The 18,680-nt window shown below is 33.5% G+C and overlaps 3 protein-coding genes across 6 annotated transcripts; 1 reads left to right on the plus strand and 2 right to left on the minus strand.

The window, feature by feature from the left end:
* Positions 1-155: 155 nt before the first annotated feature.
* Positions 156-3,319, minus strand: LOC135837394 (protein adenylyltransferase Fic-like). 4 transcript variants are annotated; one of them, XM_065352650.1, is made up of 7 exons: positions 2,946-3,319; positions 1,737-1,864; positions 1,406-1,553; positions 1,249-1,331; positions 1,068-1,162; positions 601-972; positions 156-529 (listed from the first exon to the last, which is right to left on the minus strand). In XM_065352650.1, exons 2-7 carry the CDS (start codon positions 1,824-1,826, stop codon positions 397-399), a joined length of 921 nt encoding a protein of 306 aa, XP_065208722.1. In that variant the 5' UTR covers positions 1,827-1,864; positions 2,946-3,319; the 3' UTR covers positions 156-396. The 4 variants fall into 4 exon arrangements, with proteins under 4 accessions (XP_065208722.1, XP_065208721.1, XP_065208723.1 ...); XM_065352649.1 differs by having other exon boundaries at positions 1,737-1,889; positions 2,946-3,316; XM_065352651.1 differs by lacking the exon at positions 2,946-3,319 and having other exon boundaries at positions 1,406-1,542; positions 1,737-1,880.
* A 3,466-nt stretch (positions 3,320-6,785) lies between these two features.
* Positions 6,786-9,384, plus strand: hd (humpty dumpty). The gene is made up of 9 exons (XM_065352653.1): positions 6,786-7,239; positions 7,319-7,505; positions 7,597-7,739; positions 7,811-8,042; positions 8,116-8,266; positions 8,339-8,541; positions 8,618-8,821; positions 8,910-9,099; positions 9,171-9,384. The coding sequence occupies exons 1-9, from the start codon at positions 7,061-7,063 to the stop codon at positions 9,347-9,349; spliced, it is 1,668 nt and encodes a 555-aa protein (XP_065208725.1). The 5' UTR covers positions 6,786-7,060; the 3' UTR covers positions 9,350-9,384.
* A 3,133-nt stretch (positions 9,385-12,517) lies between these two features.
* Spindly (spindly) lies at positions 12,518-18,627 on the minus strand. The gene is made up of 10 exons (XM_065352657.1): positions 18,379-18,627; positions 18,207-18,304; positions 17,964-18,134; positions 17,723-17,884; positions 17,475-17,654; positions 17,176-17,385; positions 13,736-13,834; positions 13,255-13,373; positions 12,982-13,157; positions 12,518-12,909 (listed from the first exon to the last, which is right to left on the minus strand). Exons 2-10 carry the CDS (start codon positions 18,294-18,296, stop codon positions 12,851-12,853), a joined length of 1,266 nt encoding a protein of 421 aa, XP_065208729.1. The 5' UTR covers positions 18,297-18,304; positions 18,379-18,627; the 3' UTR covers positions 12,518-12,850.
* Between the last annotated feature and the right edge of the window lie 53 nt (positions 18,628-18,680).

Below are 18,680 nucleotides of genomic sequence, written 5' to 3' on the forward strand. Positions count from 1 at the left end.
AAAGCTGAAATTTGAATTCTATGTACTGCTTAATGTGATACGATGACAGTAATGCTGCCGCATGTATCTCAAATACAGAATTTGAATAAAACTTCATATTATAATCGCTATTGGCAGATTTAAAAAAACCAGACAAAAATGAAAATGACCCCAGCCAATATCATCAAAAAATTTAATTTACAATACAAATTTGCAAAAAGCACATGGAAAAAATTAACACAGAAATAGGAAACATTATTAATATGAACTACACAGACAAAGTTGATCCATGGAATAAAACAAACAATTGAGAGGGATGTTTTCATATTGTGTTTGTTTTGAACATTACACTAATGGTATCACTACAAAAAACGATTATAAAATAAATTTTTCTTTATAATTATGTTTCATCAGTGGTTATAGTTCAATCCTTTGATTTTTTTGGTCTTCCAAATACAACGTCAACGAACGTTCTATACACGTTATAACATAGCTTAAATATGGCACCAAATTTAATCTTTCTTCAACATCACCTATCACATTATAATATCTGAAAAAAATGATTGTTTGGGTAAAGAGGTAGGGAATATAATAATAAACACACATTTCCTTTACACTTACTTGGTAATTTCGTTGCTGGGTATGAAAGTCCAAAACGGCAGTAATGTTTTGCGTAATATTACATTCAGTAGAATTCTTGAGACCCGTCCGTTACCATCAGAAAACGGATGGATTCTAATGAAAAGTAATTTTGCCATTGCTGCAAATACTATCGGATGGGTTGATTTTTGTTCCAACTCGGAATGGAACCATCTAAAGTAATTTTCTAGTGAGATATCCAGCTCCTCTGGTTCTGGCATTCTCAGGAATATATCCCCGGGTCCTTTTGGCACAAACATAGGATGAGATCTAATTTTTCCAGCGATTTTGCTGTCTTGAGCAAGAGCAATCCTATGTATTGTCAACAGTGTTTCCACATTGAATTGATGCAACCTGTAATAAAATTTTAAAAACAAGCTCTTAGGTAAATGATGCATAACATTTGAAAAATATTAGGTAGGTAAGGTAATCTGGTTGAAAAACTTTACTTTAGCTTTTCAGCAAACAAGCTCGCATGCTCGATATCAGCAATATTTTCAGCAGTTAAAGCCTCTTCTTCCAACAATAAAGAATGATCTATGTACTGTAAAAGTGAAAAACAAGTGGAAAAACAAATAATTTTTTTCTCAGTTTATGAGTCTTAACTGTCTATGTAAAATTTGTGCTCACCTCGCGGAGAGAACGTCTGTCAGCTGCTACATCATATTGAATTGAACCCAAAGTTTTCATCAATCTATTCAGTTTTTTGTTAACTAAAAGGGAGAATAATACATTAATACAATACAATAATGATATAGGTAATTGATTAATGTGAGATGTTACTTACGACAGGGACAAAGAGTGCGATACAGCATGGATGCTGGGCATTCTTTTATGCATGTAATTGTATCGTTTTCAACTGCTGATGATCCAATGGCTGAAAACACGCTGCTTAAGATTGGATTTTGATTTGTTGCTAGACCACTTTTCATCAACTTGAAAATTAGCATCATTAGATATTTCATAATTTTAATGTAGTCAATTAATTGGACAAATTTTGAAAAGTACATAAAATATTCAGTGAAATATTTGGATACTTATTTCAATTTGAAATGGAATATTTCCTGAAATGCCTATTCAAATGTATTCTAATTGAATATGGGTATCATTTTACCTACTTTGTTTTTCGACGCTGAGAATATAATAAAACCCAGAGCAATACATGCCACCAAGATGATGATCTTGAAACACTGTCTAGATACATTCATATTTATATCTGTGTAATCTTAAATACAGGATCTTGTTGCTGAATCAAAACGAATAGGTAAAATCTAGTCACAAAAACAGCACACATAATTAAAAGGAAAAATTAACCAAAAAAAATATCGATTAAAAATTAAAATTATTGTTCACTTTGAGCTTTCAAAAGTTCCGCTATGCCTTGGCAATTGAGGCAAAATGATGAACAAACCAGTTGGTTCGTTACCAAAATTGCGCACCTACAGGGTGTGCCGAAATATCGAGTACGCCCAAAAAAGACTAGATACCTACTCGTTGACGTTTTTTACCAAATGCTTCAATTGCTCAATTGGTCACATTGAATTATAATAATTGATAGCACATGATTGGTTGTGAAGGAGTAGGACAGTAGGTTGAAAATCATTCAAAAAACGAAAACAGTGAATTATTTTATTACATACAAACAATTGAGGTATAAATATCAATAATCACCACTTCACTTAAGGCATGTTTATAGGAATAATGTAAATGTCAATTTTGGAAATCGTGAGATTTTTTGAAAATTTTTGGCAAAAAATAAGATACTTTTTGTCAATTTCTAGCGAAACATTGAAAATTCTAGACAAGAAGCAAGATTTGAACAAGCCTACTATACTGCCTACACACCTTTTGAAGGTGAGAATAATAATAATAATTCCACAAATCCAAAAGGTCTTCTAGTTTTGGAAATGGAGGAAAATACGTGTATTTGTCTTCTAAATCAAAATCAGTGGTCTCCATTTCAATAAAACAAGTCAAATTCGATTTCTGAAGCAAAAAATAGGACTTTTTGGTTAAAAGTGAAATTTTTTGGAATTGAAAAAAAAAATAACCCATTTTGTTGAGAAATGATTAACAAAAAGTTGAGTCAATTTTAGAAAACACGAGGATTTTTCACTCGAGACAATTTTCAGAAAACGTGACAATGCTTGGAAGTACTTATTGGGTAAAAAGTTGAATTGTATTGTAATTTTGTGTGAAGTACGAGTTTGTGTCGATTTTTTGAAAAAAGCAAAATAAATAGGTAGTAATATGTATATACCCTTTTCAAACACACCACGTGTTACATGATCTTTTCTTACAAGTTGAACGTAATTTTTATCACTTACTTCTGTTACTTCTGCCATTGGTCAAAAATTCTATACACTCGAACACTCCGAAATATAACTTGGAACTCGGGTGGTAAAATTACATCCAAATTGCATTTATAATCACAAGAAATCAGCTTATCAACGGACTTTGTTTTGAAAACTTTCAAATTTGAAATCAGGCAAGTACCTAACCGCGTTTTCAACGACGAGCCTGGTGGCCTGAGGAGTAATTTGTTCAGTAATAGTTTGAAAAGTCGACAAGTGGAGCATTAAATTCGATTAAATAAAAGTTCAAAACTTCAAAAAATTTCCAATATGTCGATGAAATTTCCATCTTCAATTACAAATAATACATATGTTAGGTATATTCATTTCTTGTTTCAGATCTTAAATCTACTTTAACATCCCATGCTTGTGCTTTTTAAAAATATTTTTTCATTTCATATGGGCCAAAACTGTTTGAAATTATAATTTCTTTTTATTTTATGAAGATTTATTTTTGCTCATCCTCGTCAGTTTCAAGGTTCTCATCTCACGATGCTGATGCTATAGAGCATTTACAAAATTGCTGCATACCCTAGCGCCTGAACCGTGAGAGGACAACTTCGCCGACGCTACTATAGATGCCTACGACTTTTCATATAAGAAACGCAATTTTTTCGATTGTACTCGAGTTCGGGTGAATTTTTATGTAGTCTCAAATTAAAGACAATAAAATTCTGTATTGATTGATGTTAAATTTTCATCATTTCGCGTAAAAATAACGATTTTATGAATACTTCTATTTTACTGATTTTTGAATACTATGTACGTCATCTTTAAACTAAAAATACTCGAAATTTTCAATGAGCACATATGTGTTTTGAATGATTAAAATATTCAGAATTTCATCCTCTTTAAAATGAGTTTTTCCCGAAAGCTCTAGCTTTTACCGTTCAAAAGTTTTCGAAGCTTCAAGTTGCAAAAACCAGCTGCGGGCAGTAATTATTGAACTTTGAACTGAAATTAATCGAAATTTTCAGTGAACACACAGGTATTTTAATACAGCGAAATGTTCGTAATTTCATCTTCTTTAAAATGGGGGTTTCCCGAAAGCTCTGCCTTTTACCGTTCATAAGTTCTCGAAGCTTGAAGTTGCAAAAACAAGGCGAAAACCAGCTATGAGAAGTAAGGTATTGAACTTTGAACTGAAATTAATCGAAATTTTCAGCAAACACATAGGTATTTTAATACAGCAAAATGTTTGTAATTTTATCCTTTTTAAAATAGATTTGTACCCAAAGCTCTATCTTTTACCATTCAAAAGCTCTTGAAGATCAAAGTTGCCGAAAGTGGTCAAATTGTATCATCAATATCAGTTTGCGTTGATATTGATCAGTAATAACTTTTGCAACTTTGATCTTCAAGAACTTTTGAGCAGTAAAAGGCAGAGCTTTCGGGAAACCCCCATTTTATAAACAAGACGAAATTACAAACATTTCGCTGTATTAAAATACCTATGTGTTCACTGAAAATTTCGATTAATTTCGGTTCAAAGTTCAATAATTACTGCCCGCAGCTGGTTTTTGCAACTTGAAGCTTCGAAAACTTTTGAACGGTAAAAGCTAAAGCTTTCGGGAAAAACTCATTTTAAAGAGGATGAAATTCTGAATATTTTAATCATTCAAAACACATATGTGCTCATTGAAAATTTCGAGTATTTTTAGTTTAAAGATGACGTACATAGTATTCAAAAATCAGTAAAATAGAAGTATTCGTAAAATCGTTATTTTTACGCGAAATTATGAAAATTTAACATCAATCGATACAGAATTTTATTGTCTTTAATTTGAGACTACATAAAAATTCACCCAAACTCGAGTACAATCGAAAAAAATGGCATTTTTTACATGAAAAGTCGTAGGCATCTATAGTGGCGTCGGCGAAGTTGTCCTCTCGCGGTTCAGGCAGAGGGTAAACTATCCCGCACAGCGCTGATATGACAATGCTCTATTACTTTTCACTTCAGCGCCTAGCTGTACTCAAAATTTCCAAGTTCAACAGCAAACACCCTTGAAAAAAAATTACCTGAATTGAATATAATAAGAAAGGGATCTCAAGACCAAAACAAGTTTTTTTGATGTTATGCAAACATGATGGAATTGAAAAATGCATAACTGCATACTTACTGTGAATCTTAATTTGAAAATTCAGTTAAATTTAGAGACTAGAAACGAAAGAAATTAATTAATTCGGCTACAAAAAATGAGAAAAATTTTCTCCGCTGAAAAAAGCTTTTGTTGGGTTCACTTCAAACTTGTAAAAAAGAATTGAAAAAATTTTCTCTTTTGAAAAAAATCATGTGTTTGGGTCGAACTTTAAAAAAAATTAAAAATTGATAAACATTTACCATACTCAAGTTTGATTGTTTTTCATTTTTTTTTTTCAATTTTCATAATTTTTTCATCTCGAGAAAAAAATTGTTACTGTGAATTTTGGCGAATCAGCCTCAGCGTCATTTTACAAAAAATTTAAATCAGCGTTTTTATATTGTTTTTTTTACGTTATTGAGAAATTTTCTATTGTAACTTGCTCACATGTTGCAGTCTGCAGAACTTTCTTCATTATGGTGACACTGTGTCACAATAATGAAAAAAATTCCAAGTCGAAAAAAATGAAAATTTCGACTTTTAAAATCATTGAAATATGAAAATCCTCTCACCATGAAAAAAAGTAACTTAATTTTTGTAATCTGCACTGAATAGACTCACATTTACAGCGTCACAATAATGAAGAAAATTCCAAGTTGAGAAAAAAGGAAAGTTTTGACCTGTAAACTTGATATTTGAAAATTGAAAATTGTGAAAAAAATTGATGACGGTTCGAAATTTTGCAAAATTAGCGAAAATCGAAGTGAGTAAGTTTGGAAATACCTACTTAGCACAAATCGAAACCAAAATTTTCAAAACGTGCTTGAAGTAAAAATATTGAGTAAAATGAGCGTGTTGCGAAAACATTATTTTATCGAAAACAAAAGACGAAACCAAACGATATTTTTTTGATCTATCAAAACTCAAAACCTAATCAAAACAGAACATAACGTTAAACGAAAACTTTAAATATATTATTATTAATTTATTAATTATAACGGTAGGCCTATTTTTCGTTAAACGAAATGGATTTCGGTTTTTTTCGTTATAATTTTTATTTTTTTCAAAAACAAGTGAGGAGCTCATTGCAAAAGTAGCCCTTGTCACATGAACCTATGCAATCTCCAAAGCTCTTCCTTGAGCGTACCCAGTATCATGAATGTAAACTCTATAAAGCAATTCCTCTCAGGGCTACTCAGGGTAGACTAACTTGACGGTCATTTCATCATTACAACATGATCTCCGCAGTTGGCAATAGGTGCAATCGAGTAAAACGTGTCTAAAAGTTCATGTGACAAGGGCTACTTTTGCAATGAGCTCCTCAAGTAAAACAACAACAAAGACGAAAAGAAATTCTCATTTAATTAAAAATTTTTTGTAACCAAAATTTCCAAATTGATTTTCAAATTTTTAATGAATTTTTATTTTCATAAAAATAATTAATTTATTATGATTAGTTTATTAGGTACTTTAATCAGTCGAACGAAATCGGAAATCGAAATATCAAAATGAACTTGAAGACTGAAGTTGAAAGAAAGAAAAAGAGATAGTCAAACTCTGTCAAAAATGTCAAAATTCAAAAATAAAAATAATTAAAATCAAAAATCAAAATCGATTTTAGCGCTCCACTTGTCGATTTTCCAAACTATTACTGAACAAGTCAGAAATCTATTCACCAGGCCCGTCGTTAAAAACGCGGTTACTTACCTGATTTCAAATTTTCAAAACATGTTCAAAACAATGTCAAAGTCTAACGTTTTCTGATAAAAGAACAAATGATTTCGAAGAATCTATTTAGGTAATTGAATAATTGTAGTTTTCACGATATTTCTGTGTAATCAGTGAACTAAATTATGAATTAATCGTTAAACGGTTCGGTGGTGATAAAAGTGTGCTATTTGTCACACAATTTGTGTCGTGTTTGTGTTGTTCGATTTGACCGGAAAACCCAGCCGTGTTATTGATCATCTTCCGTCCGATGATATTTTAAATCTTCGAATAAAAATGGATAGTAAAACGACTCCAGATTACTGGAAACGGCCCGAAGATGTAATGAAACAATTCAAGCAACGTATGAGAAAACGATCTCTAAAGTTTCAAACTACCGATCAAGAAAGTAAATCTAATCAAGCTCCAGAAACAACGGAAAATGATAAGAAATTCGCTAGTCGAAATCCGTTCAAGTATGTCATTTTTATACCCTCGATAATCTTGTGATTCGTTATCATCCCCATTCATTCGATGCTGTTAATTTCATTTTAGACGTGCAAAAACAGAACCTGGTCCAAAATTCAGAGCTGATCTCAACGACGATACTACCACCGATGGTACATTATTCAGACTGTTGAATTTCTCGCAACAGAATTCGAGTAATTCGGTCGACGATTCTGCCAATAATTCGTTCGCTAATGCTTTCGCTGCGTTGAATAATCAATCGTCGTCCCAGAAAGTGAGTCGAGTAGGGAATAAAATAACGAGTGTTTGAAATTATTGGTGTTTCATGAATGTGGAGTAACGATTCGATTCGATTGTTGTGTTAGGATGCTGAAGTAAGCGATCCTTTGAAAAGTGAAGACGTATTTGTCGATTGGACATTACGCTGGAGGGTTCGATTAATGTCTCCTCAATCGTTTCCTTGGAACAGGAAATTGAAAACTTGCGAAGAAGCGTCCGGTATAACCGGGTTGGTATAAAATATACATCGAGTAAACTCCAGTGGGAATATTGAGATTATAAATGGTATCATTTTTACAGATTTGTCAGATGCTTAGATACGGATGTTCATAATGACGAGATTAATTTAGATACTAGTCCAAATGCGAGATTTCATCAGTGCTGTTTAGTTTGGCAACATCCTCACGTGCCTTGGATAGATTTATACCCTAGAACGAATCGGAAATCAACTAGTTCTTCGGATTTATCATTACTGCCTGTAAAAGATACCTTGTACAATGCTTGGGTTGATAGTTTTCGTAGTCTATTTCAAGTACGTATTCGTAAATATGGAATTGATGCGATGAAATGTTTCGAATTGGGTTTTATGATATTGGAAATTGCAGTTGGTTCGAGCGAAACAGTGTCCATATTTTTATTTGATGGCCAATACATTCGTGTGTCTTTTTCGAGCCGCTGGGATCAACGGATATACAGAAATTAATGCTTGTATTACTCCTACTAGTCGAGGATTCCGTCAGTTGCTCAAAGACGAAGGTATTTCACTCGATAATGTATCCTTTCGATGGTATCAGAAGTGTGTACTAAAAGTGTATTAATTTTAATCAGATATCGACTTCACGATGCCTTTAAAATCGAGCGAAAAAACCAAAAGTCCGCTGAATGGCGATAGTCAAGATACCGGTTACGAAAGTCTCGACATGGCCGAAGAAGCATACGACAAGAATACCAATGACGATGACGATACCGACGAATGGTTACAAACCATGGGTATAGAAGAATCCCAAATCAAAAAGATGAATGATAAACAAGTAATTACTCGTCTGATGACTTGGGAGGTATACAAAATTCGTATATGTGATTTTGATTGTGATCTTTGTTCGGCAGTTCGATATTATCCTTGGTAAAGATAAAGTCACAGATAGCTTGCCAGAATCTTTGGTTTTTGTAGAAGGAGTCGAAGCTCAAGCTTTATTTAATTTCTTGATGAATTGTAAATCAATTATTCCCACCAGTGGCCCGTTAGCTGGTGTACCTCCTACCCTTCTATCACCTGTAGCATTCACCGGAGCATCTTTAGTATCTTTAAAAGTAATGAAAAAATATTGAACATTCACTCAGTGAAATAATATTGTAGAGTGATGGCGATGAATTAATTAATCTACGTGTATTTTCATAGATCAAAGAAAGTATGATCAGAATGCAAGAAAAAAATTATCATTCGATAGAAATACGTGGTCCTATGTTACCTCATATGGTTCATAATTTATGCGACTTGATGAAAAACTCATCGTTAGAAACATTTTTGTTGGCCTTTGCCGATATAGAATCGAGTAAACCGTTCACTACCGTAACAGCCTGCCATATGGGTAAATTTTTTCCTCCAATTATGAAATTTCGCCACGAATACGATGATTAATAGGCTGTGTTGTATTTTTAGCGGGAGCCTCAGATTCAATTCCATCTCCAGTCAAGACACCTCGTACTCCGAGTGTATTTGGCGAAACAAACTTGAGTGATTGTGGTTTAAAACCGAAAGTTTTAGCAAGGTTTTGTAACAGTCGAGTTAAACAATTTGACAGTATTCAATTTAGTAATAATCTGTATACTTGTAAATAAGTATTTAGTGTGTTAATATAAATTTTATTCGCGTGTATCGTGAGATTTATTTGTAACTTGTATTTCGTGTGGGTGTGGATAGGAAAAAATGAAGAGAAAGTTTTTTTGGACGAGTTTTTTTTTTGTTTTTTTGAATTTGGGAACGAAGGAATTGTTTTATCGTCGTATGACGAGCAATTTTATTTTAATTGTTGGTTTTACGATTTTCATTATTTTTGTTGATGATTTTGTTGAAAATGGAGGGGATGAAAAAATTATGTTACTTATTACTTGACATTTAATTCGAAAATTCGCGAAGGATTCATTCAGCAAAATTTTGAATAAATATGAAGGGTTGTAATTATATTTAAAAGTGAAGTTACAGTCAGCAAGGTTAACATTTTGCGAAAAATCCATTATTTCGACGAAAATTGCCCATTTTCAAGCAATTTTGAAAAATCGTGAGCTTCAAAACTAGATCAAAATTTTTGAGATCTTTGAGAAGGTGCCATGTGACCTATCAAAATGAGCTAAAATCTTCCCAGAAAATCAAAAATGAAAATTTTGAGACAAATGGATCCCAATTTTCTGTTTTTTTTTTAAGAATTAGATATCACGTGTTTAATCAAATTGAGTTGAAATTTCGGCAGAAAATCAATTTTTTTTTTTCAAAATTTCTCATTTTTTGGAAAATTGCAGCTTTTGATTTGGTTGTTTGGGGGGGGGGAATTATCGTTTATCGAAATTGATTTTTTCAATAACGTGGAAAATCGTCACTCAATTTTGGACTCGCAATAATATTTCGAAAGTGTTTAGAAAAGTTTTGATAGACATTTTTAAGTTCCTAGCAAAATTCTAACCCAATTAAAAAGGTTCCAATACAACCTGCTTCAAAAATTCAGAAAATTATTTTGGGCTTAAAACCCTCTAAAATTTTCAAAATGCATTCTCATCGAAACATTTGAATTTCTCGCCAAATTTTGACTCATTTTCATTTTGACAGGTCGCATGTAGCTTATTTAAAAATTTCGAAAATTACGATTCATGACCCATTTTGGCTCAAAATTCTTCTAATATGCTTACTAATTTTTTTACCTACGTTTGGTTTGAAAATGACCAAATGTTTTGATTGAAACGTGAATGATTAATTCTGCAATTTTGGATTTTTTGCATAGAAGCTAGAAATTGATGAAAATGTTCAGTTTTTTGCTATTCATAATATTGATTCAGTCGTTCGCGAACGATTCATTTTACGGAATTGATTCCACAGGAAATGGAAACGATAAAAAAGATCATGCCATTCGAGAATCGGGTTGGAAATATTTTGACTTGAAATCGGTTACATTTTATTGATTCGTTCTTCGTGATTGATTCAGCTGTTCGCGAACGATTCACTCTACAAATTTGATTCAGTGGGAAATTATGAAAATCATCTTGCTATTCAGAATTTAGCTGTAAAAATAATATTCAAAATTTATTATTTTTTGCAACTATTTTTTAAATTGATCAAGTCGTTCGCGAACGATTCATTTTCCAAACTGATTTAGTAGGAAATAATTTAGAAATAATGCATAATGGAAATGACTAGGAAGATTGCACTACTCAACATTCCACTTAGGAGTACATCGAAATTGAATTGAAGTTCCTTTCAATTTACTGACTTTTCCTCAATCGAGTCACTCGTTCGCGAACGATTCATTCTATAGAACTGGTTCATTTCGAAAAATGAATTATAAAAAAGTCATGTTATACCGTTCTAAATTCACTTCATTTAGCTCTGAAAATATTCGAAGTTGAAATAATTTTTTTCCTGATTTTGCAATTGATTCGGTCGTTCGCGAACGAATTAGTTTGAAAAATCGATTCAGTAGCCAGTAGGAAATGAAAATGAGAACGACGAAAAAGGTCATTGTACTCCACATTCACATTCTTGGAAATATTTTGAGCTGACATCGTCATTTTACCGATTAGTCGTTCGCGAACGATTCATTCTCTGAAATTGATCAGGTTGGAAAGAGAGATTATAGAAAATGACAAATGTCAATTGGCATGTCATTCAACATTAAACTCCGAAAGTATCTACAATAGGGTTGTCCACATTTACACAGCAAAACTTTTTTTGTTAAATGTTCACTGTCTCACCCACTCATTTTTTTCCTTTGGGTGTAGGTAGTTCACAAAAAAAATTTCAGCCCAATCCGTGAAGATTAACCCGTGCCCCCGGGCCGCTCAATGTCCTTATGGGAATTAACATAGGATTGTACCTGTGAAAAACGTAAAATTTCAGTTTTGACTGAATTTCTTTGAAATTGATCGTTTGGACCATAAAAAGCAATAGTGTAGACGACTTCAAAGTGTTTTGACGAATTTTCAACTCCGAGGGGTTCATTATTGAGGAGCCACAAACCCCCAAATATTGTGAAAATTGCAGTTTTTGAGGTTTTTTGGGGGTCTGTGGCTCCTCAATGATAGACCCCTTGGAGTTGAAAATTCGTCAAAACACTTTAAAGTTGTTTACATTATTGCTTTTTATGGTCCAAACGATCAATTTCAAAGAAATTCGGTCAAAACTGAAGTTTTACGTTTTTCACAGGTACAATCCTATGTTAATTCCCATAAGGACATTGAGCGGCCCGGGGGCACGGGTTAATCTTCACGGATTTGGCTGAAATTTTTTTTGTGAACTACCTACACCTAAAGGAAAAAAATGAGTGGGTGAGACAGTGAATATTTAACAAAAAAAGTTTTGCTGTGTAAATGTGGACAACCCTAATCTACAACTGTTTTAATAACCTTTTTTCATCATCTCGTAATCGATTCAGTCGTTCGTGAACGATTCGTTCTCCTATATCGATTCAATAAAGAATGCAAATTATCAAAAAATCAATTCTTTTTGCCATTTAACATTAGATTTGTTTTTCTTTTTATAGAGATAATTTTCATGTTTTTTGATTTTGTTCTTCATAAGTGATTAGCCGTTCGCGAACGATTCCTCTTATGAAATTGATCGGTAAAAAAGTAAAATGATGGAAAAGACCGTTCTATCAAAGATTTAATTCGGAAAATGAAATATTTTGAATAAAATTAGTTGCATTCTATTTTACTAATTCGTTCTTCGTGATCACTTCAGTCGTTCAAGAACGATTCATTTCACGAAATTTATTCGGTATGCAAAAATCAAGAGAAACATTTAAAATAAAAATCGAGTTTTATTGCCCCATCTTACATCTCTCAATTCAATCAATTTGAATGGTAAAATGATAAAACACACATTTACATTACCCTGATTAATTAATTACCTACACACCTTATTCACAATATTATTACATAAATCATAAAAATAAAATAAAAACAATGACGTACAAAGTACAAACATTAAAATAAGTACGAAAAAACTTATAAAAATCGAACATTTACAAAGAAAAGTTTAAAAACGTCATAAAAAATGATAGAGAAAATGACACGGTTTTGGAATGTATTTCAATTAGTCTAAAATCTTGACAAACTGATCACACAATCATTTCATTCGATCATTCTGACTTCTTTTCTAACCATGTTGTTCACTGGAGCGGCTATATTTTCTGTAAAAAATTAACGAAAAATTAATAACTTCGATAACGACAAAAAATTTCATTAAAAAAAATAATTAATACCTTTATTTTTGACATTTTCTAAATTATGTCGTAACTCAGCCATTTCGGCAGTATCCTTCATCGTTTGAGCCTTCAGTGTTTTCATTTTTTGTTTCAAATCGAACAATTGCTCATTTAGGGTTAATTCGCGAATGGATCGTTGTTCCATCTCGTTCCTGAGTTGTTGATTAATTTTTCTGCAATTTTCAAGAACAAAAGGTAGTAATTTATAACCAGTAAAACGAGATATTAGCCGATACAGCTACAGACGAGAAGATGCTGCCACCTACGTACCTTTCGTCATCCACCAGGGCTTTTATACAATTGACGTGAGCGTTGGTAACTTCGGATATGGAGATGATTTGCGGTGTCTCGGGACGTTTCTCTAGGATCGAGATAGTATGACATAATTCCTACAAGAGAGCGAATATAGAATAAATAAACATTCTTGGAATAAATAGTGGAAAGTCTGTGTTAAACACCCGCGCATCTGTATTGCGATGTAAATTCCTCTCTGTAACTTGGCTCGACGAGTTCACACGCACGGTGCGAAAAATTTTCACGCTATGTCGTCCAGAAGCACGCACACCTTTACAATGGGCGAATCGAATCGATTAAGGCGTATTCACGTGTGTGCTATGTACTCTGTACAGAGAGCCGGAGCACCTGTATCGTTGAACTGATCGCCGGCCAACTAGTCTATCGCCTAAGTTAGGTCGAGAGCTCGAGACCGAATGGCGAATATTTTATATTAGGAAATGTTTTTCATACGTACTTGGATACGATTCTTGTACGATCCGACCAACGAAGCCATATTTTTATACGGATCATTTTCATCTTCTTTCCATTGTTTACGTAGTTCGATATTTTCCGCCTACACGAAGAATGAATGTATCATGTTAGGTAGGTACTCGTAGGTACATATATGCTGCAGCAGAACAATTGAAAGGAAAAAGGCGCGTTGCGCGTAGGACTATGACCCCGACCGGATACCCTGCCGGAGGCGATATTTTGAGGTTTCGTTTCTACATAATGCCATGTTGCAGGCGATTCGGATGCGTAGAGTGTATCGTATGAGGTGATGTGATCGTGAATGCACGTAAATTAGGTTGGCTGTAGTTGAAAAGATTTCAGTTTTTGGGGTATGAGTCGATTTGCCCGTGAAATTTAGCAATGTGGGTGATATTTGAGAGCTCAGTTGAACGATTTTGAATTTTCTGAAATGTTGAATAATTTGCACTGATCCGTATCCTCCCACTCCCCGTTTTCCCAATCTGCATATGCATTCATTTTTTTAAATGAATCGTTCGCGAACGACTTAGTCAACTCACTCAAGAAAGAAGTCGTTCTTCAACTTCTGAGACGTGTTTTCAGTTTTTATTATTTCAACCAGGTGACCATTTGTTGAAAACTTGAAGAAAAACGAACAAACTCATGAGAATCATTATTTGAATCATTCGCGAACGATTCAAGAATTCCGAACCACAATTCGAATCGTTCACGAACGAATCAACTAATCCAGAACTCAGAGTCCGAACCACAGTTTTAATCGTTCACAAACGATTCGAACGATTCAAGAACACCAAACTGCAATTAGAATCATTCATGAACGACTCAAGGTTTGAATAAAAATGCAATGTTTGATTTACTGGCCAAAGTTTTGACTCCAACTACACTACATTTTTTTAAATTTTGGACTGATCACTTCGAGAAGTCGTTCGCGAACGACTCACTCATTGAACGATTCACGAATTCAAAGTTGAAATCGAGTCATAAAAATTCTGATCCACAAGTAACCGAATCACTCTCTAAAATTAATTTTATGAACGAGAACGACTGATCTATAAGGTTGATAGAATCGTTCGCGAACGTCTTCGTGGTCGACATGTTCTCGACAAATCATCCAACGAATGAAGAATCATCTTCAAACATGAAAAGAATCATTCGCGAACTATTCAAGACCTCCAAATTACAATTCGAATCATTCACGAACGATTGAAATCTTGAATAGATGCATTAATTTGATTCACTGTTCAAAGTTTCGACTCCTACTGCTCAACAGTCAACATTTTTTCAGGTACCAGAGTACCAGACTAATTACTTCAAAAACTCGTTCGCGAACGACTCATTCACTGTTCATTGAATGATTCGAAATTAAAACTCAACCAAGAAAACATTTTTGATACCACTTCAAATTAATAGCGCCATCATTAATCGCTTAGAAATTCATCATACTAACGAGAACGACTGATCCAGATTTGAAAAGAGTCATTCGCGAACGTCCTCATGATTGAATGGCTGAATTTTACATTTTGAGAAATTTCCATCTCTTTTTAACGAATCATTCCATGAACGAAGAATTACCTTGAATTATGAAAAGAATCATTCTAGTCAAAGTTTCGACTCTTCGTGTACTGATTAAAGAACTGCGAGTCTTAATTTGAATCATTCACGAACGATTCAAGTCTCAAACAAACACACTGATTAATTTACTGTCCTAAGTTTTGACATTTCCTGCATCAAAGTTTCTCGTTGATGAACATTTTCAAAAGTCGTTCACGAACGATTCATTTACCGAATGATTCAAAATAGAATTCCAGACCCAGACTAAAACTTTTGATACTCTTTCAAATGAACTGCACCATAAATTACAGAATCGCTTCAAAATTCATTTCATCAACGAGAACGACTGATTCAGGGTTGAAAGAATCATTCGCGAACGTCTTCGTGATCGTATAACTGAATTTTCCATTTTGAGAAATGAATTTCCAATTTCAGAAATTTCCTTCGCTAATCATTCAACGAACGAAGAATCACATTGAACATGACACGAATCATTCGCGAACGACTTTGTGATTGAATGAATGGATTTGTTCAAAAAATTACTCAAACACCTCTCGAAAAAGCCTCAAAAACAATCAATCCATCAGCTAAATGAATCGTTCGCGAACTACTCATCCTTCAAATAACCCAAATCCTGCCTAAATGACCGAATGAATCACTTTTATAAAATAACGACGGAGAAAGAGAGTGGGAGAAAGTGAATGTAACGTTTACAATGTGTGCAAATGAACCCCAAATTACGCCAGCTTTTCAGATATCGAACCGGAAACCGATCCGTGTGCCCATTTTAGAACCCATCTGTGACCCAAATGTGCTCCAAAAGCATGCACCCATGCATAAAATTACCCATTTACACAGTAACGTGTATCCCAGCCGAAAAAAATATATTCCCAAAGCATCTAACTACCCAAAAATTACTCACCCCCTTACCACAGGGCCTACGTTAACAAAATTACATTCGACGAATGATAAAATACTTTTTTATTACAATAAATATGGCTCGATTAGAAGATGAGAAGGAGAAAAAAATAAGGAAAAAATAGTAGTAAAACGAATTAAAAAAAGAAGGAAAGAAAAAGATAGGAAAAAAACTACTTAAAAAATACGATTACGAGTATAAAGGCTCACACAAGCATGCACATTGACAATGAAGAAAAAAAAATTACACAATACTAAAAAATAATACTAAAAATAAATTATAGAGAAAGAGAGAGAGAAAATTTGTACTCGAAAGGAACAACACAATATCGATATTGGCAGTAAAAATCGAAAAAATAAAAAAAGAAAGTTACAAATTAAAATGCAACATGGAAGGCAGATAATTTAAGGAGAGGCAAGAGGCAGTTTTTTTCATCTTTATACATACCTGGTGGGCTTATCGAGTTTAGGTAAGACTAAACAAACAAGAAAAAAAAAAGGAAAGGGATTAAATATCATTACTTCATACTTGTAATCTCAGTCAGGTACAACGAGTGTATTCTCACATAGTCAAAATATAGGTACACTACACACGCACACACACACTACTATGTTCAGCTGTCACGCATCTCGAATACATTATAAAACGAACTAAAAGTTAAAGAACACAAAGGAACGTCCGAAAAATCTACAATGTCGGTAAAAAAGAAGTACAATATGCTATAAAATGTAAACATATTTTTTCTTTTTCAACCAATGTACTGAATGTGGCTTTTGTAGCCTTCATGCAAATTCGTCAAATACCACAAAAGGTATCGCGAATATAACCATTATGGCATGCAATACTCTAAGAAATTTATCTATAGAATATCTTCGTTGCGAAGATGAATTTTTTCTAAGGCACTATACTACGTTAACTTTATCACAAACGCTGCAAATAAAATAGCAAATTACTTCTAAGGCTTTCAGGTCAGCGTTCTTTTTAAGAAAGTTCTTCTTTAATTCTCTGTACTTGTTCTGCATAGCTTCCAATCGGTTCACCATCGATAATCGTTTATCTTCTACTTCGGCGAATAACGAGTTACCACGTTTATTGGTGCTGACAGGATGGCACTTTAGCGAGGTTAATTCAGCGTTTAGTAATGTTTTCTCTTCTTGTAGTTCCTAAATGTGCGATGAAGAGGAATAATTAGTGTGATAAGTGATAAGAAGAGAAGATTACTCAATTCGAGAATAGGTGTTTCATTACGTACTTCAACTAATTTCAGAGCGGATTTCAAATCGTTACTTTTAACGTCAACCATCTCCTTCATTTCTTCTAATTCGCGTGTTTTCTCGTTCAGAGATAACTCCAAAAGGACGGTTTTATCCGATAAAGATTTATTTTGGTTCTGTAGCTCGACATTTGAATCGTTCAGCAGTTGGTTAGTTTCCTAAAATTGAACGGATGTTGTAATACGTGTGATTTCCTAGGCTAGGCGGACGAAATTGATCATCTTACTTGTAACATTAATAATTTGGTTAACAATTCTTCTTGTTTTCCATCATCTTGTTGTTCTGCAGATTCGTTTTCTTTCAACGAAGTAATCTCAGCTTGTAGATTCTCAATGGTCGCTTGATTATTAGTCTTTTCTTCTTTTAGTTCACCTTCCAAGTTGGTACACTGATGAGAAAATCGAACAAATGGCGTTATTAAAATGAAAATACGTAAAGATCGAGTAAATAGAATGCGGGTTTCGTACTTTCAGTCTTGTTACGGATAAATCGTTCTCGAGTACTTTAACCTTCGACTCCAGGTTGCCTTTGATTTGATGTAATCCAGTCAGAGCTTCTATTTCGATTTCCATCTCTAGCTTCATTTTCTCGAGACATTCTATACGTCTGACGGCAGTGTGAATTTCTTGTTTCTGAGACTGTAGGGTGATGAAAAAAGTGAATTATTATCGTGTTAGTTCGCGAATTAACCAATTACAAGGGGATCATACCTCGATTATATTCAGCTGTTGTTCGATCTCATAGCGTAAGTCTTTATTTTCATCCATCAATGTGGCCACGCTAGCGTTCGCTTCTTCCATTATTGTGCCTAAAACGTGAATAAACCTCATCTTGAGCACTGGTAGATGTAAATTAAACCATATTTTATAATCATTTGTTTACCTGTGTGATTAAGCGGTAAATTAACTCAACTATTGTTTTACACCTGTCAGCTGTGTTTAAATAACAAATAAACGCTTATCGTAAACATATCATCGAGAAAAGTAACTTCGAATTGTGTATTTTTAATCGCGAAATAAATCACGTATCGGTGAATTTAGTAAACTGTCGAGCGTAAATTTTTAAAAACAAATTAATTAACGGAAAAATTTCATTCAACGCTAATCACGACCGCGCATTCTCGTGACGTCACAAACACGTAATTGTTTAAAAAATTTCGGCGTGAGCTTCCCATATCGCTTTTC

The sequence above is a fragment of the Planococcus citri genome, chromosome 2 (genome assembly GCF_950023065.1).
Source record: "Planococcus citri chromosome 2, ihPlaCitr1.1, whole genome shotgun sequence".
Lineage (NCBI taxonomy): Eukaryota > Metazoa > Arthropoda > Insecta > Hemiptera > Pseudococcidae > Planococcus > Planococcus citri.

What these genes read in the sequence shown, in the direction of transcription:
- hd (XM_065352653.1), top strand. Translation starts at nt 7,061, where the DNA reads ATGGATAGTAAAACGACTCCAGATTACTGGAAACGGCCCGAAGATGTA. An exon ending in TCAGTTGCTCAAAGACGAAG is followed by an intron (nt 8,267 to 8,338) that starts GTATTTCACTCG and finishes AATTTTAATCAG; the next exon opens with ATATCGACTTCACGATGCCT. An exon ending in CGTAACAGCCTGCCATATGG is followed by an intron (nt 9,100 to 9,170) that starts GTAAATTTTTTC and finishes TTGTATTTTTAG; the next exon opens with CGGGAGCCTCAGATTCAATT.
- LOC135837394 (XM_065352650.1), bottom strand. Translation starts at nt 1,826, where the DNA reads ATGAATGTATCTAGACAGTGTTTCAAGATCATCATCTTGGTGGCATGT. An exon ending in TTGTTTGCTGAAAAGCTAAA is followed by an intron (nt 973 to 1,067) that starts GTAAAGTTTTTC and finishes ATTTTATTACAG; the next exon opens with GTTGCATCAATTCAATGTGG. An exon ending in CCCAGCAACGAAATTACCAA is followed by an intron (nt 530 to 600) that starts GTAAGTGTAAAG and finishes CATTTTTTTCAG; the next exon opens with ATATTATAATGTGATAGGTG.
- Spindly (XM_065352657.1), bottom strand. Translation starts at nt 18,296, where the DNA reads ATGGAAGAAGCGAACGCTAGCGTGGCCACATTGATGGATGAAAATAAA. An exon ending in TATCCGTAACAAGACTGAAA is followed by an intron (nt 17,885 to 17,963) that starts GTACGAAACCCG and finishes TTTTCTCATCAG; the next exon opens with TGTACCAACTTGGAAGGTGA. An exon ending in GCCCTGGTGGATGACGAAAG is followed by an intron (nt 13,158 to 13,254) that starts GTACGTAGGTGG and finishes TGAAAATTGCAG; the next exon opens with AAAAATTAATCAACAACTCA.